We start from the raw sequence: 27,293 nt of genomic DNA on the forward strand, positions 1-27,293 counted from the left end.
CGCCCCCAGCCGGAGGCGCCCGGAAGCCTGGCTGGCCCGCCCGCGCCCCGGACCTCTCCAGCCCGCCGAGCCCTCCCCGGGGGCGGAGACGGCCGGCCTCCCGCGCACCCTTCTGGGGAGCCAGCCGAGCCACCGCCCCGGAACTCCCGGCAGCCGAGCAGGAGGCCCGCAAGACGGCCAGACCGCCTCGGCCCCTCGCCGGAGCCAAGCGGCGCAGCACCGACGGCGGAGTCCCGCTGGGGCCGCTCGGAGCGCTTTTGGCCGCGCGTAAAGGCGCCGGTGGGGCGGTGGGTATCATCCCCGGACCAGGGAAGGAGCGGCGGCAGCAGCAGTCCGGGGGTAAGGGGTTAAAGCAAAGCCCCCGGGGTGCAGACCTCCCCCCAGCCCAGCTCGACTGGTTCTGGCGGAGGGGGCTGCCCAGGTCCCGGCGTGCGGATTTGGAGCCCAGTCCCGCGAACTGGATCCCGGAAAAGCGCGCCCAGGATTGTTGGCAGCGCCTGGCCGGAGGAGAGTCTAGTCAGCCTGGTCCCAAAGTCTGGGAAGTGAAACTTCCTTTCCTTTCTCTTTTCTTTTTTAACTCCCCTTTTCTTTCCCTTTCTCTTTTCTTCCCCCCTCTTCTTTTCTTTTCCTTTCCTTTCTCTTCCCCATCTTTTTTTCTTTTTCCTTTCTTTCTCCCCCTTCTTCCTTTTCCTCCTTTCCTTTTCTGAAAGGGGCTTCTGTGCTGCAGGCTTGCATGCCTCTCTGTGTTCTGGGAGAATGGAGACAGCAGCGAACTGGTTCTGCAGAAAATATTTTTATTATTATTATTTTTTCACGGCCAGTTCCAATATTGTAGTTCTCCCACCGCCCTTTTCTTTTTCTCTGTGGAAGCATGCCAGGTGGGAAAAATGCATTGGAATTAGTTGTCGAAAACTGACTCCACCGGGAGTTTGTCTGTTGGTGGGATGTGTGTGTGGCTCTTGGAATGTGTCTCTGAACAGCTTCTAGGATCGGAATGAATGGCTTGCACGAGAGAACTGAGGGTCTTGGGTGGCATGGCTTCTGTCGGAGGGAAGATGGCCTAGAGAGGGAGCTTAGGCCCTGGAACTGGACTTCATAGTTTCAATTGTAGAACACTCGCCTGTTTCGTGAGAGAGTGCCTTGAACATGCACAGAGTGTCAATTGCAGTGGTGTAGCTATAACTGACCTTCCCATATATGGAATCGCAGCCATGCTGGGATATGTTTATAGGTGTCCGATACCTGTCAAGCTTTAGTGTAGTTTGTCTGAGTCCCTTAAGATAAATGTGAATTAGTTTAGCCAACTTCCAGGTGGAACTTCCATGTTCAAAGGCACTAAACCTCTGAATAACATTGCCGGAAAGCAACATCGGAGGGAAAGCCTCGGCCTCTGTGCCCTGTTGTTCGACCTTCGGAGGAACTGGTTGGCCACTGTGTAAGGCAGGATTCTGGAGTAGATGGACCGCTGGTCTGATCCAGCAGGGCTCTTGTTGTGCGCTTGTGTACCTTTCTCCCCAAGACTAAAACAGGTGCTTGTATCTGTTTTCTGTCCTGGTGTAACTATTACAGTGCTATCAAAATGTATGATTCTCTACAGCAGTGGTTCTCAACTAGTGGTATGTATATACCAGTGGTAGGTATATATACGATGGTTGGAGGTAGAATTTTCAGAACTTTAAGAATCTGTTCTTCTCAACCTCCATATCCACCTGCAGACGCTGTTTCCTGCAGATCCCACCTGCCATGGGTTATCCGTCTGTGACCTTTTGGCATGCTTGTAGTAATCTGGGCGCTGGGTGTTTGTCCTAATCCTCTGTTCCTCTTGCCCATCAGGAAGTGTCTTTGATGTGCTACTTCCTGCTAAATAATTTGTGGCTCTGTAATTTTTATGTCCTGTAATCGTAAAAGTCCCCGTCTTGGGAAATGTGGTGTTTTGTCTGTCCTGGTTGGACTCTGATTCTTTGGGAGAGTAATTGACATAATATATTGTCTTGTACTGCTTTGAACAGGTTCAAATAATTACTTGTACAGTGGAAACTTGCTGGTTGACTTTGGGCCAGTCGCAAGCTCTCGGGCCTCACCCTGGCTACTATTTGGATAGGAGACCTCCAAGGAACACCCGGGGCGTGACACGGACGCGGAGGCAGGCAGTGGCAAACCACCTCTCAACATCTCTTGCTTTGAAAACCCTGTGGGGTTACCATAAGTCAACTGTGACTTGACTGCAACAACTAATGCATGTTCATGCCTTGTAAACTGTGTGGTCCTGCAGTGCCATGAGTTGGTTGTGACAACAGCACACAATTTTTATTATTCAGGATGCCTCTTTCTGGAAAAGAGTGGTCTCTGCCCAAGGAGCTTCTTGTGTAAAATGTGATATATGGGGGATGGATCTGTGCTTGTTTAGTTACTTGTACTTTTGCTTCTCCGTGTGTGGGTTTCTTGGTACAACCTCTCCTTGATCCATCGGAAAGCACATAGGCAGGGGTCTGCAACCTGTGGCTCTCCAGATGTTCATGGACTACAAATCCCATCAGCCCCTGCCACCATGGTCAATTGGCCATGCTGGCAGGGGTTGATGGGAATTGTAGTCCATGAACATCTGGGGAGCCGCAGGTTGCAGATCCCTGCACATAGGGAAGTGATCTGCAGTGGCTTCTGCCATGTAGATCCCTCTGGAAACGGGGAGGTAAGATTATAGCATTAAGCCCTGGGAGCTGCCTCCTTTGAAGAAGAAGAGTTTGAATTTGTATCCCCCCTTTCTCTCCTGTAGAAGACTCAAAGGGGCTTACAATCTCCTTTCCCGCCCCCCACCCCGCAGCAAACACCCTGTGAGGTAGGTGGGCTCTGAAGAACTGTGACTAGCCCAAGGTCACCCAGCTGACATGTGTTGGAGCGCACAAGCTAATCTGATTCACCAGATAAGCCTCCACAGCTCAAGTGGCAGAGCGGGGAATCAAACCCAGTTCCCCAGATTAGAGTGCACCTGTTCTTAACCACTATACCATGCTGGCATGCTGTAGAGATTGCAGGTGACAGACGTTTTGGGCTGTTGTTTGGGCCTGGATGTGCTTTCTCTGCAAGTTGCTGAACTTCCAAGGCTGTGTCTGAGTGACTGACCAGTCTTTCTTTTGTTGCCTGGAAGATCAGTGGTTCTTCTTGGTGGTGGGTGGACCCATCAGGGCCAACGTAGACATGATGGTGGCCACAGGTCTGACCTCTGGATGCCGTAAGGTCTCGTTTAACCCTAAGTGGCTCCTGGAGAGTTTTCTTGACACCTTGTTCTCTTTCAGGAGTTGCTTTGAAGTGGAAACAGGAAGGGCAGGACCATGCCGCCCTCCAAAGATGTTGTGAAAATTGCTGTCCAGATGATGGGAGCCATCCCCCAGCTCATTGAACTTAACCAGGTAACACTTCTCTTCCTTGCCATTTTATGCCTTGCCAAGTCTGGATTAGCTTCCACGGCTGGAATCACTAGGGCCGTGGTGGCGAACCTTTGGCACTCCAGATGTTATGGACTACAATTCCCATCAGTCCCTGCCAGCATGGCCAATTGGCAGGGGCTGATGGGAATTGTAGTCCATAACATCTGGAGTGCCAAAGGTTCACCACCACTGCACTAGGGCGTTGTGGGTTTTCCGGGTTGTATGACCATGTTTCAGTAGAATCCTCTGAAGATGCCAGCCACAGATGCAGGCGAAACGTCAGGAGAAAATGCTACTGGAATACGGCCATACAAACCGGAAAACCCACGACGCCCTAGTGATTCCAGCCGTGGAAGCCTTCGACAATGCTCTGGATTAATTGTTTTTCTGACTACTGTATCGAATAGCATCCCAGCTCGTGATCCTTTCAGTGTCTCAATATATTTGGGATGCAGATGATTGGCTTTGTTGCCAGTGTTGGATCTGGAGGGGTCGACTCATGCTGAAGTCTCCCTATGATTGTTGATTTCAGGCAAAGCCCTTGTCTGCAGTTGTGAAAGAAGTTTGTGAAGCGTAAGTAATTTTTGCTCATCACCTTTATCTTGTTGTCTCTTGACATGCTGTGTCCAGGGTGGTACAGGACAGACTTAGCTTGGTCCCAGCAATTAATTGGCTGTCTGGTTTACTAAATACAGCAAGATGAGCTGGTAACATGAACTTCCGACTACAGGCAACTTCTACAGAGCTTTCAGCCCCTGGATGACGATGCAGCCATCCCTGAACTTGTGCCATAATGTTTGTGGTGCAAGTTCCTTTCCCTTATGGGCTTCATGGGGGCAGGAAGATTTCACAGTGTTCCCCCTACCCATGCTGCCAAGGTGGCATGCTCCCCTGCCTGCATTGGGCTGTAAGCCTTCCTAAAACTCTGCCCAGTCCCAGCCTGTCTCTTGCAAGCTCAAGCTCTTTGAGGGTTTCATGCTTTATATTCCGGCTTTTACGATTCCTCCTGTTGCTAGATTCATCACAGTTCCCTTGAGTTTTTTAAAAAATGAAAACAATGTAAACTTCTTGCAAGTAGAAAATTAGCATCTATGGGAGCAGGCTGGGGTCAAACCATATTCCCTGATGTGCCAATTTTTCTCAGGTAGAGATAGGGGTTTAAACGTTGGAGAGGATTCAAAAATGGTGTCCCTCCCTCCAGTCTGAAGTTTATATGCATGTACGCGGCCTGGGACCTTACGCGGCCTGGGACCCTCGTATCTTCCAGACCGCATCACCCCATATGTCCCTACATGGCCTCTTCGTTCAGTGGAGGCCAACTTACTGGTGGTCCCTGGCCCCTCGATGATGCGGCTGGCCTCCACACGGGCCAGGGCCTTTACGGCTCTGGCCCCGGCCTGGTGGAACGCTCTCCCACCAGCTGTCCGGGCCCTGCGGGATCTTGGTGAATTCCGCAGGGCCTGTAAGATGGAGCTGTTCCACCGGGCCTTTGGAGGGACCGGCTGCTGATGGTGCCCCCCCTTCTTGGCTCTTACATCTGGGCCTGATACCATCTGATGGGACTCGCCGATCCTGCCTTTGGGAAAGGATTTAATAATGGGTAGCTGGGCGCCACCTACATCTATAATTATCAGTATCACAGTTAGTTTTTCGCTGCTTTTATAGATTTTAATTAAATTATGATGGTTTTATGATTGTATTTATTATATGTTGTACACTGCCCGGAGCCCTTCGGGGATAGGGCGGTATAAAAGTCTAAAATATAAATAAATAAATAAATAAATAAAATGTAGCTGAAGCCCTTTTGGTGGTCTCCGTTACAGGTGGAACTTGAATAATTCGGAACGTTATGCCCTGCAGTATGTGGACGGCCAGCAGGCCTACATCACGGAGTCGGTGAGAGTGTTTGGCGTACTGTTTCACTCCTCAGCCAGCCCCTTATTCCTTGGCCATTTCTGGCTGCTCTGCTGGATGTTACAGATTTTGATTCCTTAACTGTTTCTCTTTTTTTCTCTTGTCTTGCTAGAACCGTGGAGAGATTAAAAACGGGAGCATCCTGCAGCTGACGACTGCACCGGTGGGTTCCTTCATAAAACTGTAACTGCTGCACGTTGTCAGGACCACATAGAATCATAGTGTTGGAAGAGACCACAGGGGCCATCAAGTCCAACACCCTGCCATGCAGGAACACACAATCAAAGCACTCCTGACCACCTCTCTGCTAAGGCAGGGTCTGTCATGCATTTCTCCCAAATAGAGGGCCAGCGTGATGTGGGGGTTAGAGTAGGATCGGAAAGATCTGGCTTCAGATTCCCCTTCTGTCTTTTGGATTTCTTTTCTATTACTCCAGCCAGATTTCAGACCTCTCCTTACCATTAATCATCTGGAAAGCTCATAGAGCAAAGGAGCCAACCGTATCTGTGTGTGGTGTTTGCCGCTGTGTTCTTTTCCTAGCAAGTGTTCTCTAAAAATATGTGTTGTCTTGCTAATAGTAGGAAGAGGAAAAGATATTTGTCTGTTTATTTTTATTTTACAAAATGTGTATTCTCACAAGGGCCACCAAGGCTGCGAACAAATGGAAACACACATCACAAAACCCGCTGTTTAAAACCAGTAAAATCAACCCCCCCCCCCCAAAAAAAAACAAACAAACACCCAAAGCAGAACCTCCAAAGATGGCTGCCATGATTTGGCTGTCAGAGGCCCGTTTGGCTGCCATTGTTAACCTTTGAATATCTTATACCTCTGGGCTGCCCGCCTCTTTGGTGGGATGTCAATGCATGCCAGATTATCTCCCTGTTTCTCTGCCTGGCAGGATCACGAGGCAGTGAAGCTACACGCTGGGATCCAGAGCAACCACATGAATGTAAAGACAGACTCTTTGAAGAAACTGGCCAGCCTTTCCCGAGACGTTGCTTTCGCTCAGGAGTTCATCAGCAGGAATGGCCTGCACCAGCTCTTCCTCATTGTGGAAGAGGAGAACAAGTGAGTGTTGTGTTGGAACTGGATTTTGGGGATGCATCCACTCTGTCTGGATCTTTGGCTGGGTCTGCTTCTTCTTTCCTGCCACCCGCAACGTACCTTCCTAAGACACAAGCTGGTGTATTTCTGCACGATCTTTCCTATGGTCAAGTGGAAGGGAGCTGCCATTTAGATATTTACACATTATTCTGTTGTTAATAAGCACCTCAGCGTGTCCAGTTCAGCAGAGCCCATCTGGTCTATTAATCCCCAGCATGGCGCCTCTGGGCACCACAGCATCCACCAATGTGTTTCCTGGTGCCCACTTCCTCTTTTGCCAAAACAAATGCCAATCTTTGCTTCCTTCATTGGAGCCGGAATTGCTGGAGAAGAGCCAACGTGGCATCAAGAACACCCACCTAGAAACAGTTGCCTCACTCATAAGAGGATGCTTGGCTTGGAACTGCCCAACATCCTTAGACTGGCCCCTGCCCTCATTTTGTGTTGACCACACTCTTCCCTCCCTCACCTTGGCAGGCATTTTGTGACCTATCTGTTCTCAAAATCCCTAAGTGTCCACAGGCTCCATTGTGGTCCATTGATGACTACTGGCCATGTGTCTAAAAGCAGTAAACATATGAATGCCAATGCCAGGAGGCAACATCTGGGGAAGACCTTGGCCTCTATGCCCTGTAACTAGTGGGTAACTAGTGTAACAAAGGGTAACTAGTGGGTCAGTGTGTGGGACAGCAGGATGCTGGATTAAATGGACCAGGGTCTGATCTACTAGGGCTCTTCTGTGCTTGAACAACCATGATAAGGTCGGGAAGAGCTACAAGCTGTCTGTGCTGTTCAGAATAATCTATGTTCATTTAAATCAAATGTAGAGACTTGTCTATCTAGTGGCAGAAGTGGAGATATTTAGAACAGAAATCTATGTTTTCTGGATTTGCTTCCTGACTTTCTGAATCTTCCTTTTCCTGGGAATGTTGATACAGAAACTTTCTCCTTTTCCTTTCCTTTGCTTTCCTTCCCTCCCACTCTTTCTCTAGGTGTCTCTAATGCATCATCCCTGTGGTTTCTGGGCATCCCTCTTCCTCCTCCTCTGGCCCCTCATGGGTGGCGCTTCTAGAGCCTTCTCATACTGTTTGCTGTCTGTTGCTCCAGTACAGGGGACACTCTAGCGCACGCTCTGAAGGCCTTCATGGAGCTGATGGAACATGACTTCGTTTCTTGGGAGACCCTCAGTCCAACCTTCATTAAAAAAGTAAGCATTGCCTCAAACACAGACAGCTGGGCCTAGCTGTCTAAATCCCTGGTTGGGAGGAACTCTAGCTGGCAAATATTTGTGTATTCTAGGAGATGAGCACTCAAATTGGGCTCTTTTGAAGCATTATAGGAATCCAAAGAAGGCTAAAGGGTGGTGGCAGGCATCCCTTTTATGATACTTGTGCTACCATTTGTACAAAAGTTTGGACTTTGTTCATTGCAGAGGTTCCATCAAAAGTCACTTGTACTTTTAACCTAGTTTTGTAATGGGAAACTGTCTAGGTCGGTTATCCAGCCTCCCTCTTTATAGTGTCAAGGGCCTTTATAGTGTCAAGAGCAGCAGTGGCGTAGTGGCTAAGAGCAGTGGCTAAGAGCAGGTGCACTCTGATCTGGAGGAACCGGGTTTGATTCCCAGCTCTGCCGCTTGAGTTGTGGAGGCTTATCTGGGGAATTCAGATTAGCCTGCGCACTCCCACACACGCCAGCTGGGTGACCTTGGGCTAGTCACATCTTCTCGGAGCTCTCTCAGCCCCACCCACCTCACAGGGTGTTTGTTGTGAGGGGGGAAGGGCAAGGAGATTGTAAGCCCCTTTGAGTCTCCTGCAGGAGAGAAAGGGGGGATATAAATCCAAACTCTTCTTCTTCTTCTTCTTTCCTAGCCTGAGCGCCTTAAAAGGAAGATGTTAGAGATTTACTCAGCAACCTGTGTACTCTACCATAGAGTCAAAGTGTGTGTGTGAAAACAGCTGTGCAGAATTTGATTCTCTGAGCCTTATCGTGTTTCTTGGTTGCAGATCGTGAGCTACGTCACTGTTGCCTCGATGGACCCCCCCATCAGGCAGCTTTCACTAGCCATCTTGGAGAACATGGTGCCCACCAGCCGCTCACTTTTTGAGCTGGTCAAGCATGAAGTGACTCTGGACCGCCTCATTGCTCTTCTGCAAGAGTAAGCATAAAACAAACCAGTGGCTGCAACTTGGCAGCTGTCTTGTCCCTTTTTATTTCTAACTGCCTCAAAGTCCTTCCTCTCTGCTATCAAAGCAGGTTTCATTTAGCAAGCCATATGTCAGAGGGGATCATGGCGGTAACAGAGTGTCTTTGTGTGGTTATTTCCCACCCTCTTGACTTGCCTGGCCCTGCCCATTTAAAGTATTTTTAGGTGTGTTGTTAATTTCTGGTGTTAGAGTTCTATTGGTTATATTGCTTGTATGTTTGTTATGACGTGGAGTATTCTAGCTGCTCTGAGCCCGACTAATTTAGGCAGAGTAGGTTAAACATCAAACAAATGCATTCCAGTCCTCCCACCACTAGAGGGTGTTAATAAGTAATTGGCATATTGTTAAGCTATAGCAATGTGTCAATTACGAATATTTTTTTAAAAGACCCGAAAGGTAATGGGGGGCAGGGTGGCCATGGGGGTGTGGCGGGGGGGGAGGTTCTGGGGCGAGGAAAAAATAATCTGATGTGGTTTGGATCTGCCAAAATGTGCACCTTCCCATCTACTCACCATTGAAAAGTGTTTTGACTGTGAATTTTCCCCTAAAGGCTGCAGCTTTACTAGGTTTGGGGGAGAGAGAGAGAGAGAGAGAGAGAGAGAGAGAGAGAGAGAGAGTACCTACCCTGTTTCCCCGAATATAAGACATCCCCTGAAAATAAGACGTAGTAGAGGTTTTGCTGAAGTGCGAAATATAAGGCATCCCCCAAAAGTAAGACGTAGCAAAGTTTTTGTTTGGAAGCATGCCTGACGAACAGAACACAGAAAAATAAGACATCCCCTGAAAATAAGACATGGCGCATATTTGGGAGCAAAAATTAATATAAGACACTGTCTTATTTTCGGGGAAACACGGTACTAATCCTGTTTGGGTACCACTCCTGAAAGGTGTAGACATCTAAAAAAATCTAATACAATAAAATCTAATAAAACAAAATTAAAACAATAAATTTTCAAGCTTAAAAGCAAATTCCAGAGGAGGGACATTTCTGGTTGTGGAAATGGCGCAGAGGGGAAGAGGGAACCACTTTCCTCCCTACTGGCTGCTCAGCTTTACATCTGGGAATCCAATGACCCGTGCCCCCATGTTGCTTGTGGTTTGGCCAGAGGCCTTGCTGGGTCGGGGTCGGGGGAGCTGTGGGGAGCTCCTGACCCGCCTGGCAGCTGCATGATGCTCAGTTTTTTTCTCCCTTTGCTCCTCTTTTTCTTTTAGGATGATTCAGCCCCTGCAACTGAAAGCTATGGCTCTCCTTATTGCTCTGCTCCTCAATGCCAGTGAGCCGGAGAGGAGGGTAAGGGGTGATTACCTGGTCACATAATCCAGCGGCACCGGAGTGGGGGCAGGAGAGCAGGAGTGCTTAGACAAGCTGGAACGGGTCCAGAGGAGGGCAGCCAAAATGGTAAAGGGTCTGGAATCCATGTCCTAGGAGGAGAGACTTACGGAGCTGGGGATGTTTTGTTTGGTGAAGAGAAGGTTAAGAAGGTTCACTTTGGTAAAAACCTGCATGTTGTGTGACCTCAAAGGCCTTGTCAGTCCAGGACCATCATCGTGCCTCCTTTCTGTTTCCAGGCCATGATGGACTATCTGGGGGAGAAGAACCTCCGGCAGTTTATTCACAAGGTGGGCATTCATTTAGGCATTTGGGTCTTTCTGGCATCCATTTTCTCGCCATGGAGTTTTTGCCACTCTCGCCTCTTAAATTTCCTGCTTCCAGCATTTTGAGGAACCCACCCAAGTTCAGCGTGTCTCTCAGCAGCTCCAGTCGTTCACTGCCACGCTGCTTCCTGCTCCTCTGTGTCCTTGGTGAACATTTGTCTCATTTCCATTGATGTGGGGAGATGGAAGATTGCATTGTGGCCGAAAAGGGCGGGGCAGTGTGGGTGACCAGCTGTGTGGTACCTTTCCTCTAGAACATTGTCCATGCCTTGGAGCCAATTGGTGACGAGATGGCCCACTACCTCTACGTGCTGCAGTCCCTCATGCTGAACCTTCTGGAACATCGGATGAGGACTCCCATGGATCCTTATTCACAGGTCTGCCTCCTTTTCCCTCCTTTTCTGTCACAGTTCCCCTGTTCCTGTTATCCACTCATCCTGCTTGCGTGACTGCTGCCATCCTTTCCCTCCGGACCTGGACCTTTTTGCCTTCTCTTTTATGTTTTTCATACGCTTACATCCTTCTGTTTCATTTCATTTCATTTTAACCTTTAATGGCATATAAATTATTAGCATATTTCCATTTAAAAGAGAAAACTTTTAAAACATTTAAATACGGGTGTTTAAAATGCTTTCCAAGAATTTAGCCACTGCCAAGGTGATCGATGGATTACAGTCACTTAGCAGAAAGCGAGTGGTCTGGAACTTGGAGTGCTCAAGTCTTGGAAGCAGCAGAGGGTGAATTAAAATCATGCGCAGGTTACTGTGAAGACAGCATTCCAGAAGAATATGAGTTATGGTTTCTATAGATCCACATCCGCAACGGCATAGTCTCTGATGTTTAGGGATCTCAGTTGCAGATCTCCCTGAGGTTTTCAGCTGGATAGAGGAAAAAATATTAAGGCATGCTAGCATGAATGCACAACGTTGGTTAATGGATAACAGAGATGAGAGATATTTAGCGACATCCTTCTGTTAATTTTTAAAATATGCCAATAACGGTATAATGAATGAATGAAGTATAAAGGGAACAAGAGCCAACCTGATGCCTGTTCATTTGGTTTATTCCACACGTACTAATTTATGCTTTTCTGGTGGAGGGATGCTGCTTTTGTGGTGGGAAGTTTCATCTCCAGTGAACAGGACCTTGGGTAGTACAACTGGGAAAGGTCCCTGCTGGGTTCCTTTAGGAGTGCTGGGTAGATGGTACTGGGCTGGATGGACCGAGATGCCTTTGCTGGATATGAGGCACCGCTGCATGTTCACCTTGGGACATAACCGCAGTTATATTCTGTGCACAGGAGCAGAGGGAGCTTCTGCAGTCGCTGCGCCACTCCGCCTTCGAGTTGGAGAACGACTCTTCCTCCAGCAGTTTCAACACCGAACGACGGCGCTCTCTCTGTGCCAAGGAATTCCGCAAGCTGGGCTTTGTGGTGAGCACTTGCCAGGTTATCATTCTAGAGCCGTGGTGGCGAACCTTTGGCACTCCAGAAGTTATGGACTACAATTCCCATCAGCCCCTGCCAGCATGGCCAATTGGCCATGATGGCAGGGGATGATGGGAATTGTAGTTCATAACTTCTGGAGTGCCAAAGGTTCGCCATCACAGTTCTAGAGGGTCATGTCCTGCAAGCAACGGGAGAGCAGCCAAACACTCCAAGTGCCCCTCCCTTGGACAAGTTTTGCTGGAGGGTAGCGCAGGGGAGGCCTCCTTATTCAGAGCAAATTAAAAAAAACTAAACAAACCTAAAAACAGACACTGAGAAAACTTCTCTTTCAGGCCAGATTTGCCTCTTCAGTCAGATTTGCCACTTTGCTGGCAATCCTGAGTTGCAGATTTTCACGTTATGTACATCTTTGAACGATGTTTATGTCTGGAAAAGCAGGGAAGGCTAAGAGAACTCGTAGGATATTTTAAAAAGATAATGGGTTTAGAAGAAGAAGAGTTTGGATTTATATCTCCCCTTTCTCTCCTGTAAGGTGACTCAAAGGGGCTTACAATCTCCTTTCCCTACACCCCTCCCCCAACAAACACCCTGAGAGGTGTGTGGGGCTGAGAGAGCTCTGAAGAACTGTGACTAGCCCAAGGTCGCCCAGCTGGCATGTGTTGGAATGTCCAAGCTAATCTGGTTCACCAGATAAGCCTTCACAGCTCAAATGGCAGAGTGGGGAATCAAACCCAGTTCTCCAAATTAGAGTGCACCTGCTCTTAACCACTATACCACACTGGTTTAGTGTAAAAAGTGAGAATTACATCCGTCATCTGTACATGCACCACCAGGGGGCGGGGACACGGAAGGAGCACGAGCACCCTCTGGCCTTGTCTCCGCCCCCAGTGAGTGGCTGTCTTCAAGCATCACTTGAATGGAGGAAAGGTTTGTTGAAGTTTTTTTGCAGGAGGGTGGGGGGTGTTGAGGCAGCGGAGGTCAGCTGGGGACTGGGCAGGGGAGGGGCGCAACACAAGGTTTTGTAACGGTACACTTCAGGAGTAATCTGCCATTCATAGGATTTGTTCCCCTGGTCAACTTTTGTGAAGTAGAGCGCGCGTGAATATGCCACAGCCTAGCTCACCCTGTATTCAATCAGTCATTTATTTTATAGACCAGTGATGGCGAACCTTTTCGAGACCGAGTGCCCAAACTGCAACCCAAAACCCACTTATTTATCGCAAAGTGCCAACACGACAATTTAACCTGAATACTGCAGCTTTAGTTTAGAAAGGTTGGCTCCAAGGCGTGCGTTACTCGGGAGTAAGCTTGGTGGTAGTCGGTGGCTCTGCTTTGAAGCATCACCCATTTGAACCGTGCAACTCTTCAAATGGGTGAATCATGATCCTAGGAGGGTTTATTCAGAAGCAAGCCCCATTGCCAGCAATCGAGCTTACTCCCAGGTAAAGGATCACGCTTTAGTTCTTCGCATGAAAATCAGTGAGGTTTAACAGCATTTATCAGGATTACCTACACTGCTTCCCCAAAGCTAGGCCTTAGGTTTAATGCTAATAATCGACCCCAGCGGCCCAGGCCAGCCTAGATGTAGGGGGGGCGACTCTGTTTGCACGTGCCCACAGAGGGGGCTCTGAGTGCCACCTCTGGCACCTGTGCCATAGGTTCGCCACCACTGTTATAGACCATCAGAATAAAACATACATTTAACAGATTGTGTATTAGAACATATATACCATTTTTAGAACATATTCCATTGAGAGATATAAAAAATAGGTGTGTTATCTGTGTTATCTGACTCTGACAGCTGCACAGAATCTGCCAACTCTAATCTGAAGGTTCAAAGTCTGCGAGAAGAAAGGAAGTACTCTTCCACTGATCTTGCCAGGATTTTTTTGGAGGATAGCTGTAATAAGCCTGATGTCATGATAGAAGAGGCAGTGTAGCAGCAGATGTTTCAATTAGCCATGTATTTGCATTGTGTGAGTATTTTACCCATGATAATCAGAAGCCTGAAGTCTGCATTTATATCTTTCCTTTTGCAGAATAACAGTAATCCTGCCATGGATTTGCACCGTATCCCTCCTGGGCTTCTTGCCTTGGACAGCATGGTCTACTTCTCCAGACACTTCCCAAGTGCCTACAGCCGGGTAATTTAAGAACCTGCTATCTTTTGCATTCTAATCTGGAGAACCGGGTTTGATTCCCCATTCCTTCTAATCTGGAGAACCGGGTTTGATTCCCCATTCCTTCTAATCTGGAGAACCGGGTTTGATTCTCCATTCCTTCTAATCTGGAGAACCGGGTTTGATTCCCCATTCCTCCACCTGAGTGGCGGAGGATTCTCTGGTGAACCAGACGTGTTTCCGCATTCCTACATTCCTGCTGGGTGACCGTGGGCTAGTCACAGTCCTTCGGAACTCTCTCAGCCCCGCCTGTTGTAGGGAAAGGAAGGGAAAGGAGTTTGTAAGCCAGGAGAGAAAGGCGGGGGGAGAAAGGCGGGGGGAGAAAGGCGGGGAGAGAAAGGCGGGGAGAGAAAGGCGGGGTATAAATCCAAACTCTTCTTCTTCCTGATGGACCAATGGTTTGAATTAATTTAAAAGAGCTTCATGTGTGACCATATGTAATGCAGATTTGAATCCCCACTCTTGTCATGGAAGTTGACTGTGTGAAGTTTGACCAATCTCACACTCTCAGTCTAATATACCGTACAGTTTAGTTGTGAGGATAAAATGGAGGAGAGAATGTTGGCAACCGTTTTGGGTCTCTGGTGGGGAGAAAAGTGGGGTATAAATGAAAACATAAACAAAATAAACACACTCCTGAGCCTCATGACTATGCTGTCTCTTTTGCTCGGCTTCTGTGCTGTTTATGGGGCTGAGGAGACTCTGATCATGGTCTCTTTCTCTCAGTTCATCCTTGAGAACAGCAGCCGAGAAGACAAGCACGAGTGCCCATTTGCCCGGAGCAGCATCCAGCTTGCCTTCATACTCTGCGAGATCCTTCACGTGGGGGAGCCTTGTGAGTGCTGAATGCCCTCTCCATGACCCATAATGCTTTGGGATTGCCACTTTCGTTGGTGAGGCCATCTTTGTGAGCCAGCAGGAGATGTGATAATGCAGCAGGCCTTCTCTTTCCAATAATGGTGCCCCCTTGGAGGGTTGTGTAACCCAAGGCTGTCTTCAGCTTCAAGAAGAAAGGCAGCTAGTAGAAGTGTTAAGTAAATAAAAATAAGGCCTACAAAGCAGAAGGCACATAGCTGAGGTGATGAAGAGGTGGCTCAGCTGTAGAGAATACATTTGGGTATTGTTCATGTAGTGCCTTGGGAAGACAGAGGATATCTTACTTACTTGGTTTAGCCTATAGAATTATATTCTTCCTAAAAAGGTACACCCACTATTTCCATTTCATTTCACAAGAGCTGTTCTTCTCAGCCATTAAGAGCCAAACTAGACGTGAGGGCAGTGGTCCTGGGGCTCACCTGTGGCCTCTGACACAGTTCTAGAGGAGATTTTGCTGCGAAGATCCAATCAGGGCAGGATGGAGCATGTGGGAGAGTGGATATCGGCGATCTTCTCGAATGTTTTCTCCTTTAGAGCTTTATAAATGAATGGAAGAGTGGGAAGGCCCAGAGACCGTGTTGCTGTGTCGTTTCAGGCTCCGAGACCGCCCAGGCTTTTTACCCCATGTTCTTCGGCCAAGAACACTTTTTCGAGGAGCTCTTCTGTATCTGCATACAGCTGTTGAACAAGACCTGGAAGGAAATGCGAGCGACGCAGGAAGATTTTGACAAGGTGAGTCCTTGTTGTGATTTGCTCAGGGATGTGTTACCCGTACAGAGGAAACTCCAGACTCTTATCTGGTGAACCAGATTTGTTTCCCTGGTCCTATATTCTTGCTGGATGACCTTTGGCTAGTCACAGTTCTCCCAGAACTCTCTCAGCCCCACCTACCTTACAAGGTGTTTGTTGTGGGGAGAGGAAAGGAAAGGAGTTTATAAGCTGCCTTGAGTCTCCTTACGGGACAGAAAGGTGGGGTATAAATCCAAATTCTTCTCCTTCACTGAATCATTGGTGGCTGGCTAGAAACGCTACGTTCTAAGTGAATGGTTCATTTTGAAAACCTGTTCCTTATTGTTTGAGCCCAGCAAGGACTGTGGAGGGTATGATTGATTTGTTGTGGGAAGGGGGTGGGGCTCCCTGTCTATCTGGCTGGGATGACTCTCTTTGGCTCCTGCAGGTGATGCAAGTGGTCCGGGAGCAAATCACCAGGACTCTGATCTTAAGGCCCACCTCCTTGGAACTCTTCAAGAGCCGAGTGAATGCCCTGAACTACAGCGAGATCCTGCGTCTCCGCCAGACGGAACGAATGCACCAGGAGGAGATTTTAGCTGCGCCAGTCCTGTGAGTGCAAAGGTGTCGGAGCTTTGTGCATTTGCATATGTGATGGGCCAAAATCAGTTTTTGTGTTGGCTGCATCCCTGCCTTTTAGCTTCCAGGTACCCACCTAATGGATGAGTGTCTGTACTGTTCCCAGTGGTGAGCTTTCCCACATGTTCAAATCACGGGTGGAGACCTCGTTTCAAGTTTTCTTGAGGGGCGGAATGAATTCAGGTGGGATTTGGGGCAGGGCCTTTTCAGTAGCCACCCCTTCATTATGAAATTTTCTCTCCAGAGAGGCACACCGAACTCTCAGTTTATTTTTTAAGGAGCTGTAAAAAGCTTGTCCCCTTCTACAACTGGAAGCAAAACTGAGTTAAGTAGGAAGCAAGGACAACTTTGCCTGAGTCTCCTTCTTTCTATGGCCCGTTGGGTTCCCAGGCGTTTTATCTACAGTGCTCCCCTGATTCCTGTGGCCTGGTCTTTTCAGGAGGATGCTGGAGGAAAGGTGGAGAAAAATCTGTGTTTGTAGGATGGTGAGGGGTGTGTATGCATGGAGCACAGTGGAGGTCATCCCCAGGCCTGTGTTGAAAGCCTTGCCCCTCATTGCATCATGTTTTGGTCCTAGGGAGCTGAGAGAGCAGCTGAAACCAGAACTGCTCAAGCTGATCCAGCAGCAGAGGCTTCTACACCTCTGCGAAGGAACGCTTTTCCGTAAGATCAGCAGCCGGCGCAGGCAGGGTAAGTATCAGAGATGTGGTCAAAGGTGACCTATGGTAGGATTGCCCACTCTGGGTTGGAAACATCCTGGAAATTTGGGGGCGGAGCCTGAGAGAGGAGGGGCCTCAGCAAGGTACAAAACCATAGAGTCTAACCTCCAAAGCAGCCATTTTCTCCAAGGACTTGATCTGTGTAGTCTGGAGATCAGTTGTACTTCTGGGAGATTTCCAGGCCTCACCTGGAGGTTGGCAACCCTAGCTTTGCAGATATAGGAGGGGGAGATTAATGCGTTTGGCTATACCCGGGGAGGAGATTATCTAGGAAGCTCAGCCACAAATAGGGGTCCACAGTCCCATGGTTTGTGACTCCCATTTCCAAGAACTTTTGGCCTTCATGGGAAAAAATGTGAAGTCAGATTTCTAAACCATTAAAAGCCAGATAACCAAGGAGTTGAAACGTGAAAGGAAGAAGGTGGGGAAAATTGCCCCACAGATTTGGGAAGGAATAGCAGCTTTGCATGCAGAAGATCTTGAGTTCAGCCTTCAGTCTCTCCAGTTAAAGGGTCCCTGGTTGCAGGTGTGTGGAAGAAATCCTTGCAGCTGCCAGTCAGAGCAGGCAATGCTGAACCAGACAGATCTAATAGTCTACTTCAGCCTTTATGGTGCTGAGAACTTGCTGCTGGCAATGAGGTGGAAAGGGCTGGAAAAAAAAGAAGTTGGCCGTCATTGCAAGTCTATATTAGTTCTATTGCATATATTTCTGTGCCCTTAATTGTACACTATGGGTGACTCTGCCCACACCTTCTCTCTTTGACAGATAAGCTCTGGTACTGCCGCCTTTCTCCCAACTACAAATTTCTGCACTATGGAGATGTTGAAGAAGGTACAGAAAGCCCACCTGTCGAAAGCCTGCAGGACAAAGGTAGGGCGACTCTTCCCCGTGTACTTATAAGACTTTTTCCTCTCCCCCTGGCACCAATGACCTGCATTCCTGGGCCTTGGGTGGGCATCTTATTGTCTGTGCAGGTGGGAAAACCCAGAAATAGTTACACATCCTCTTAAGCTATGCATGCTTCACTGTGAGAAATACTGCCCAGCATGGCGTTGAGTTAAGAGCAGGTACACTCTAATCTGGAGAACTGGGTTTGATTTCCCACTCCTCCACCTGAGTGGCAGAGGCTTGTTTGGTGAATCAGATTGGCTTGTGTGCTCCAGCACATGCCATCTAGGTGACCTTGGGCTAGTCACAGTTCTTTGGAGCTCTCTCAGGCCCACCCACCTCACAGGGTGTTTGTTGTTAGGGGAGAAGGGAAAGGAGTTTTAAGCTCCTTACAGGAGAGAAAGGGGGGATATTTCTCCTCCTCCTCCCCGCCTCCTCCTCCTCCCCTCCTCCTCCTCCACCACCACCACCATCATTCTGATTTCCTCATTTTGTTTCTGTTAAGTTGTGCACAGGTTGTGCAGCTCAAAGGATAATTAACCTGCATATGTATTTGTCTGCAGTTCCTGTGGCAGATATGAAAGCACTCTTGGTTGGCCGGGACTGCCCACATACAAAGGAGAAGAGTTCTGGCAAGCAGAATAAGGTCAGTCCTTGTTGTGTCTTGTCCACTGCCTTCTTTCCCCCTCCCCAGTTCTTTGCCAGCGGGGGTGTTTGTGTGCCCTCTGTTCTAGGGTTAGTTGCCCCACAAGGCACAAGTCTCCCATGGTTTGTAGTGTAGAGGCCCTCCCCTCTCCTTGAAGATTCACTGGGGTCAAATGTAGGTAGCTAAGGTCAATCCAGAAACGTTGTGCCTTCATCGCATGCGACTGGTGTGGTCTTCCAGGAAGTTGAGGTATCCTGACTGGGATGGCCCGCGCCAGCCTGCTGTAGTCATATCTCAGAAGCTAAGCAAGGTCAGCCCTGGTTAGCAGTTGGATGGGAGACCATGAAGGAAGTCCAGGTTGGCTAACACAGAGGCAGACAACACAAGCCACTTCTGTTCATCTCTTGCCTCGAAAACCCTAAAAAGTCACCATATGTTGGTTGCAACTTGATGAACTTTCCACCACCATGACAATCTCTGCTTGCCAGATAGCAGGAAAGCCAAGCGCTTGCTGAATGGCAAAGTAGCACCTGCAAGTGAAATCCAAAGTGTCCAGATAAAGAGTTAAAACTAGGCAAGGCAAGGTGGCCACAGGTTCCTGTTTGCTGGGAACCGTGTGCATAAGCAGAGTTGGGGCTACTGGTTAATGCCATGGATGTTTGTCTGATTCTTTTCTGGGCCTCCGTTCGTGAGGTCACTATAAGGGGTGGTGTACCCGCACAAGCATCCGGAGTCCTTCTCGTATTGTTCTTCCCTCCAGGATCTTCTGGACCTTGCCTTTTCCATAAGCTATGATGTTGGAGAATATTTGAATTTTATTGCCCCGACACGATACGAGGTGAGCTGCTGCGTAGGGGTGTTCGTGCCTGAAGAGAATGGAGTGGGGGAAGGAATATAGATACATGTATGATGTCTTGAATGTAGGTAGTCGCTGGAGCAGGGCTCGGGGTTCTGGACGGGGGCTTTGCTGCATCAAGGCGGAAATGTAGCTGGTAGGAGAGAGTTTGCAGGGTGGTGGTGGTGGGGGTAATAGTGGTACACAACCCCTCATGTTGGAATATGGACTCCGCCCCAACCTCAATGAGTATCAGCAGGAGGCTGGATCCACCACTGAAGGGACACTATTCCAGCCACCCATGATGTAGAGCTGAAACAGGAGTTGAGATGAGCTGATGCCCTTCTCCCTTCCTCTGTTCTAGGGTTAGTTGCCAGTGTGGTGTAGTGGTTAAGAGCAGGTGCACTCTAATCTGGAGAACCGGGTTTGATTCCCCACTCTGCCACTTGAGCTGTGGACGCTTATCTGGGGAACCAGATTAGCTTGAGCACCCCAACACGTGCCAGCTGGCTGACCTTGGGCTAGTCACAGTTCTTTGGAGCTCTCTCAGCCCCACCTACCTCACAGGGTGTTTGTTGTGAGGGTGGGTGGAGGAGAAAGGAGATTGTAAGCCCCTTTGAGTCTCCTTGCAGGAGAGAAGGGGAGGACATAAATCCAAACTCTTCTTCTTTTTCTCTTTCAGTTCTGCCTGTGGACAGATGGGTTGAATGTGCTCCTGGGCCGAGACATGGCAAGCGAGCGCACCCAGACCGACCTGGATATCCTGCTGTCGATGGAGCTGAAACTGCGGCTGCTAGACCTGGAGAACATTCCCATCCCAGATGCCCCACCGGTCATCCCAAAGCCCCCCAGTAACTTAAACTTCTGCTATGATTTCACCCATGTGGAACAGTGAAGGCTGCTGCTGCTTCCAAGCGTATGCTGCCCTTTGCCCACGGCCATCCCACCTCTTCTCAAGGTCTATGGCTGATCTTCCACATTATGGGTTGGAAGGTCAGGGGTGTTCCCTGGGCCTGTGCACCCCCTTTTCCTTCCCCCACCTTTCTCACTTGTGGATTTTTTCTTCCATTTGCGTTAGCAGAATTTCCCATGATGTCCAAGATAGGCAAACAAAGGATTTGCACTAACCTTCAAACCGTGGTTTGAGGTTAGTACTAATCACAGTTTGGCCAATCCAGACATCAGAGCTAATTAATGCAATCCAGGGAAAGGAGGGAAGGATTATATGAGCTCTCTGTGCATTCCTAATCACCTGAAGCCTTACTCACAAGTGACAATGCACACATGTACAATCTGTATACAGCATACAATTTTCCTTTATGCATGCATTGAATAATTATCATGTTACATTCAATGCATATACAGCAGAACAAGTGATTTAATCTATTTATTCGATGATGGAGGTACTAGTATTTATCTAGGTAATAACCCCTGGGTTCATTTGTAGATTACACACTAGCTGTTTCTTAACAAAGTACCCACGTACGTTCAGGACGTATGTATGTTCACTGTAATGTGAACAGGGCTTTTATGGCGCCTGGACGTGATGCGTATGTTTGTACTACTAAAACCAATCGGAAAATCCATTTTCAGTTATCAGAAATTGCTAGATCTTTCTCAATTGTCCACATTTCTCAGGTTAGGATTCTTCTGAGTTGATTTTAAACTTTTTTTTATTTTGCAAATGTAACCACTAGGTGTGCTTGATGGCGGAGGCAAACAACATGGGGATTGAAAGAGGGAAAATTTGAACCCATTTACGCCTTCTGTTTTCTCACAGGAAAAAGCCACCCAAGCTTCCTTCGGCATTTTTCCGCCTAGTTGGAAAAAACCCACCACAGGAGCGACTTTTTAAAGATGCTTTAAAATAACCACAGGAAGCAATCATGAAGTGGGATTAAGCCCCCATTTTGGACGTGCCCAATAGAATCTGATTGCTTCTGCACTTAGGTTTCCTACGTCGGGCTGACCTAAGAAACTTGGTAGGGTTGTGCTCGCTGTCAGAAAAAGTGTTCCCAGTTTTCTTTACTGGTTTGGGCTGCTGACGAAACACAAGCTTCTTTTGGCCTACAGTGAATATAAGAAGGGGCAGGAAGCCGTTCTAGAACAGCCAGGTGCTTGGTCTAGCGCCCAGCATCAGTTCCCAACAGTGGCCAGCTAGATTCGTCCAATCATTTGCAAGCGAGTCACAAATCTTCCCCAACTATCCCCTCATTTTTATGAGGAATTCTAGGATTACTGTTGATGGTACAATCCACAAGAGCCCCAAGCAAGGCATTTTGATGGTATCTGGTGGATGGAATCCATTTTTTCCTTTAGCTTTTTTCCCAAGCAAGCCAGGGTGAAATGAATGGCTTCTTCGTTCCCTGTGCCACCCAAACATTTTCAGTTTTTGTTTAGCTGATGGCACTTGATCTGCCTTTGGTACATTCTTGTGAGGCAGAAATTAGCACTTTACCAAACTAGCTCCCTCCCACAGGCGCAGGTACGTTGCCAGTCTACCTGAGCAACAGAAGAGGGCTGAAATGGTGGGGGCAGATACGCTATTCAGAAATGCAGGTCCATTTTGTTTTTTCTTTTGGGAGCTGCCAGCTGGGTGTGGTACAGGAAGGCTCCCCTTCTCCTCTCAGAATACTTTCCATCTTGTGCCTATTCAGAAACATATTCTGAAACAGCGCCCTGATATTCTCTGCTCACATGTGTGATTCAGTATGTCCAGCAAGAACTGTATGTACTTTAAAAAAGAAAACCAAACAAATACAAATTCTACATTGGCAGAAGCAGATTGGGTGACTGGGGCAAGTCTGCACGTTTTGGATAGTTTTGTTTCACGTAATTCTGCACTGTTTACCATTTTGTATAACTTGTGCCATTTCTGTTGGCCTTAGGGAAAGCCAACGGGCTTCAGCCCTGCCCTCTGGCTAACAGCTGTTTTTCTTCCTTCTGACATTGTATCTGCACGCTTTTTCAAACCTGCTTTTTTGATTGATGGCTTGGGGGGGAAAAAGCAAAAGGTGAGATTCTCAGGAAATTGATTTCTACACCCACTGTCACCTTTTACTGTTGATTTCCTTCTGCACAAAATGGTGGTTAGTCACACTTCTGTTTTTTAGCCTTTTTTAAAACTAGCTGATTTTGAGTATTCTAAAGAGATCCGGGGGGGAGATGTCAAATTGAGGTTGACACCTCTGAGCATCCCAGCTCCCTCCCAATTACAGGGAGATTTAGTACTTTGAGGCTGAAGCTCACCCTTCCATACCAGTCGCATGCCTTTCAGGGCACTTTGGCCTCAACAGGGTAGGGCTCCGCCTGATACTGGCTGTCTTGGATTGCCTGACAGCCACTCACTCCATCAGAACCTCAGTATTTTGGACAGAGGCAGAGCTTTCTGGAGATGCTTTGGGTTGGAGATACCAGGTTTGCACTGGGAACCTTGTGAAGGAGAGAAGCTGCCACTGGCCCACCCCCTGTAGGGATCTTGTTCCCAGCTTGGAAGATCATCAGCGGCACTTCTTTCTCCTACCTGTTTTGAAGAACACGTGACTGTTTTTTGTATGAACGCTGTAAATGTAGCACAGATGTCTCTTTCCCCCCAGATACGATGTGCCCTCTTTAGAAACACAATGAGTCCACTGCACTGGAAATTCCATTTTTTTCACTTCTTTTTGTATTAATGGTTCTTGTGGAACATTGACCAATAGACCCTTTCCCTCACCCTCCTGAGCAAGACTTGGAAAGGGACTTCTGGGCCTCTCTGTTTTCTCCCTGCTCAGGTGCATCTACTGTAACGTGTTCACTATGGCACTGCCCCAGGACTGAAACTATTAAAAGGGAAATGATTTTGATGGAGTTTTGGCGTTGCCTTGTGTTTGTGTCTTGAGTCTTGCAACCTATTGCGGCAAGTGGTTTTTGCTGCCTGCCTTGCTTTAAAGATGCCGTCCCTCTTATTGAATCGTGGAAAACATGCGGTGGTCAAAAATGTCACTTTGGTGATTCTGGAGGGGTAGGCGTGTTTAGACTGTTGCGGCAAAAAGAACACTGGTGTCTGGTAGCACGTTAAAGGCTGATGAAGTTTATTCCAGCATTGGCTTTTGTGAGTCAGGTCTCACATCGCTTGACTTCACTGTGCATCTCGGGAAGTGAGGTTTGACTCAAAAAAGCCAGTGACGGAGTAAGTCTTTAAGATGCTCCTGGCCTGAGCTAGATGACTCAGGCTAACCTGATCTTATCATGTGCAGAGTGGAAGTCTTGCTGTGGGAAGTCTGGCACTACCCCCCTCCCTCCCCCAAGCAGGCAACGGCACAGCTGTGCTTAAGAGCAACAACTTGGCCAACTTTGGCTACCCTCCATTCCTTTTGCGGCGTTATTGTTGGGCATTGAGATGACGAGGCAGGAGCTGTTTTAAGGCGCTGCGCCCCAGCCGAGAGCTGAGCGGATTTGTCCACCTGATGGAGCCTTTTTCAAAGAGTGACAGAAAGGTCTGCTCCGCCTACAAACCGGGAGTGGATATTCGTCTGCAGTAGGAGGCGTGACTGTAAGAGTTCGACGTCGGGCATGCTGATCCCACTGCACATGGAGATGTCCAAGTTCTTCAGTTGCCGACACTCCTGACTGACAGCTTTTAGAGTCCTGGTAAAGGAAAAACCCATTACAGACTGGCCAGCCTGGTGCAGTGGTTAAAAGCAGGTGGATTCTAATCTAGAGAACCGGGTTGGATTCCCCACTCCTCCACCTGAGTGGCGGAGGCTTATCTGGTGAACCAGATGTGTTTCCGCACTCCTGCATTCCTGCTGGGTGACCTTGGGCTAGTCGCAGTTCTCTCAAAACTCTCTCAGCCCCACCTGCCTCACAAGGTGTCTTTTGTGGGAAGAGGAAGGGAAAGGAGTGGCTCATCCAGCATAGCATTGCTGCAGGCTTCCCAAGGTCTGAGGAAAAGAGAGGGACCTTTCTCTGCCCTCTTAGCTAAGATCCTTTTGGAAAATGCGAAGGATTGAACCCCAGAGTCCTGTGCAGACCAAGTATGTTCTACGTCAGGGCCCCTTCCACAGAAGTAACACATGAAACTGCTTTACACCCACTCACTCCATCAGAATCTCAGGAAGACCGGGGTCTGTCTCATCCCCACGGCTTGAGATCCTTAAAACATAGACCCTGCTGTTGTTCTTTAAGTATGATTATTTTTTAATAAAATGGGATATGATGTCTTTTATCATGTTGTGATTTGCCCTGAGCTCATCTTAGTGAGGGAGGGGGGAATATAACTAAAACTGACTGGTTGCACTCCTGACTTTCGGACTGTGCAATACTTACTGCGGGGTGAGCTGGTTGCAGCCAGAAAGGATGAGGTGTTGAAGCCGGTGCAAGGCGCTGGCTGCCTCCACAAACCCTCGGTCGGTCAGGTTCACACAGTGGCTGAGCGAGAGGTGCTCCAGGCTGGGGCAGTGACGAGCGACGGCTGTGAGGCTTGTGTCTGTGATGTTGGGCACCAGGCTGAGGGACAGACGGCGGAGCTCTGGGAATCTGATGACCTGGAATAGCATGACAAGCAGCTGCAGGAGAAGACGAGGCTTTGGGGACCCAGGGCCAGCTGGGCTTGTGAGTGGCCAAGGGGGATATGTGCCTCTTAGAGCCTCTACAGCATTTCCAGCTGACTCGCGGCTGAACTATGTGCTCAGGTCTTTTACACAAGAGCCAGCAAGGAGAGGGGGTGGTGCAGCTTCTGCTATGTTAACAAAATGGTGCATTTTCAGAGAGGCACTTGGGTGCTGAACAATATACGGAGAATAATGGAACAAGATAGGCCTCCTACAAGAAACTGCAGGTTGTCTGCTGTCTTCAAGATCCTCTTCTGAAGGGAAAAAAAACCCTAAGCACCTCAAGGACAAGAGCAAGATAGAACATTTCCCTCCAACATGCTTTTAAAGGGCAGAGTTGCTCTTTCGTCCAGAGTGGTGCATCTGAGGAGAACTGCTGTTGTTCTAAACATCAATTACAGGGCTTATACCATCTTAATGTGGTTGTGTGTTAGGTCTCGAACACTGAAGCAATAAACAGACTCTGTATTGTTGATTAGCAGCATTTATTGATAGGCATTGAAGCACTCAGCTTGTCAAAGCAGGTTCTGGGGAACCTGGCTTTTGCTACCCGCTTTATTCTGATGTCAGTCCCTCCTCCCATTTTCCCAGGGAATGTGAGAAAGAGTTAGTTTGGAGCTATGGCACCCCAAGGTTGGCGATAGATAGAGATAGAGCCACCTGGCCTCCTGTCCCCACAGGACAACGGAAACAATCCTGTTTCCCATGAGACCAAAGTGTCAGGTATCTACTTGGCGTGTGAAGCCATAAAGCAAAAATCAAGGAAAGAATGTCCCAGAATGGCAGTGATAACAAATCGCAGGCTGGTTATATATATCTTGTAGCAATTACACTGTGCTAAGAATGCATCTCAATCAACTAGATACAATCCCTTGATACTGTGATCCTTTCACTCTTCCCCTCAGGGCCCCATGTTTAACTAGTAAGGGACGCTCAGGGAATCAGTGATGGCTTAACTTTGATGGCACGGGGTGCCAGAGGGTGGCACTTCAGGGAGCCCACTCTCTCTGTGGAGCCTTGGCGCAAACAGAATGCCCCCTCCACACATCTAGGGCTTTGGCCAATAATTGGGCCACTGGGGCTCAATTACCCTAGCATTAAGTACGTTCCTTTAAGACTCCAGTTTTGGGGGAAGTAGTGCTAAGTGTAACCCTGTTAAGCGATGTTAAACTAAAGCGTAAACCTTTACCTGGGAGTAATCTCGGTTGCTGGCAATGGGGCTTGCTTCTGAGTAAACCCTCCTAGGGTTGTGATTTACCCGTTGGAAGAGTTGCACAGTTGCTTCAAAGCAAAGCCACTGACTACCACCAAGCTTACTCCTGAGTAACACACACCTCGGAGCCAATTGTTTTTTCTAAACAAAAACCTCAATATTCAGGTTAAATTACCGTGTTGGCACTTTGCGATAAATAAGTGGGTTTTGGGTTGCAATTTGGGCACTCGGTCTTGAAAAGGTTCGCCATCACTGGACTAGAAGCTTGGAGTTTAAAGAGTTCTCTGCCTCACTGCAACCAGCCATAGACCTAGCTGTGAATTTCCCTGTATCCCTTTCTGTATCTTCTGCCTCTGGTTTCCTGCTGAGCTCCTTGCGCCTGTAACAAACTTTTCCCCTTCTGTGTATCAAACCACTTCCCCTTCCTCCATGACCCACTTTCTTAACCAAAACCCTTTTCGAAGGGTGTTCTGTAGCCGTGCCCCAGATGAATCATTGCTACACTTTGACATCTCCCTACCCCCATCTGCATCCTCCCTAATGTAAATCTTGGCAGAGCCCATCCCTTCTGTTTTCTCCAAGAGGGGCACTTTATAAGGAGCCCGATGGACGGCTGCAATCCCGCTGCCACCCCTTCTTCTTCCCTGCAGACCAGCCTTAGCCGGAGCCGGCTGCAGCCTGCAAACATTGTGTCCAAACCTTGGCTATGCTCATGTCCGTCAGCTTCCCGCAGGCTGTCAGGTCAAGCTCTTGCAGGTGGCTCAGAGCATTCAAGGAGGCCCGGTGCTTCTGCTCGTCCTCCCGCTTTGTGAGGTCAACGAGGATGGAGGTGTCCTGCTCCAAATCCTGTGGAGGCGGCAGGAAGAATCCCATGTTTCCAAAATTCCTGCTGAACTTCAGGCCAGCGTCCTTCTATCAAGGCAACAACAGAAGAGTTAATGGAGTTTGGGGTTACTTGGCCACCTTTCCCTTGGTTCTGACCGGTGGCTCATACTATGGCACAAGGTGTGCTGGGAAAGGGAGCTATGCTTCCAGGGCAAAGAACGCCTTCTGGAAAAAAAGTTTGGATTTCTACCCCACCTTTCTCTCCTGTAAAGAGACTCAAGGTGGCTGACAAGCTCCTTTCCCTTCCTCTCCCCACAATACACATCTTGTGAGGTAGGTGGGGCTGAGAACGTTCCGAAGAACTGTGACTAGCCCAAGGTCACCCAGCAGGAATT

The 27,293-nt window shown here is 48.4% G+C and overlaps 2 protein-coding genes across 5 annotated transcripts in view; one reads left to right on the forward strand and one right to left on the reverse strand.

Annotated features, from left to right (window-relative positions):
• On the forward strand, positions 1-23,115 carry ELMO3 (engulfment and cell motility 3). 2 transcript variants are annotated; one of them, XM_048515757.1, is made up of 21 exons: positions 1-339; positions 3,294-3,407; positions 3,958-3,998; positions 5,249-5,321; positions 5,452-5,502; positions 6,241-6,410; positions 7,554-7,653; positions 8,450-8,601; positions 9,863-9,941; positions 10,220-10,270; positions 10,561-10,683; positions 11,607-11,738; positions 13,793-13,897; positions 14,660-14,768; positions 15,405-15,541; positions 15,987-16,150; positions 16,755-16,867; positions 17,663-17,767; positions 18,349-18,431; positions 19,192-19,269; positions 19,949-23,115. In XM_048515757.1, exons 2-21 carry the CDS (start codon positions 3,330-3,332, stop codon positions 20,159-20,161), a joined length of 2,157 nt encoding a protein of 718 aa, XP_048371714.1. In that variant the 5' UTR covers positions 1-339; positions 3,294-3,329; the 3' UTR covers positions 20,162-23,115. The 2 variants fall into 2 exon arrangements, with proteins under 2 accessions (XP_048371714.1, XP_048371715.1); XM_048515758.1 differs by having other exon boundaries at positions 1-287.
• LOC125443556 (F-box/LRR-repeat protein 2-like) overlaps positions 22,911-27,293 on the reverse strand; it is a 14,228-nt gene continuing 9,845 nt past the window's right edge. Inside the window, exons 5-7 of one of the 3 annotated variants that reach the window (XM_048515761.1) lie at positions 26,773-26,919; positions 24,577-24,794; positions 22,911-23,895 (exon numbers count right to left, since the gene is read on the reverse strand). In XM_048515761.1, the coding sequence (XP_048371718.1) occupies positions 23,727-23,895; positions 24,577-24,794; positions 26,773-26,919 (534 nt within the window). In that variant the 3' untranslated portion in view covers positions 22,911-23,726. Of the gene's footprint in view, positions 23,896-24,576; positions 24,795-26,772; positions 26,986-27,293 lie in introns of all 3 variants that reach the window. The other 2 variants (XM_048515760.1, XM_048515759.1) reach the window with 2 other exon arrangements.

This window comes from Sphaerodactylus townsendi, linkage group LG14 (genome assembly GCF_021028975.2).
Source record: "Sphaerodactylus townsendi isolate TG3544 linkage group LG14, MPM_Stown_v2.3, whole genome shotgun sequence".
Taxonomy (NCBI): Eukaryota; Metazoa; Chordata; class Lepidosauria; order Squamata; family Sphaerodactylidae; genus Sphaerodactylus; species Sphaerodactylus townsendi.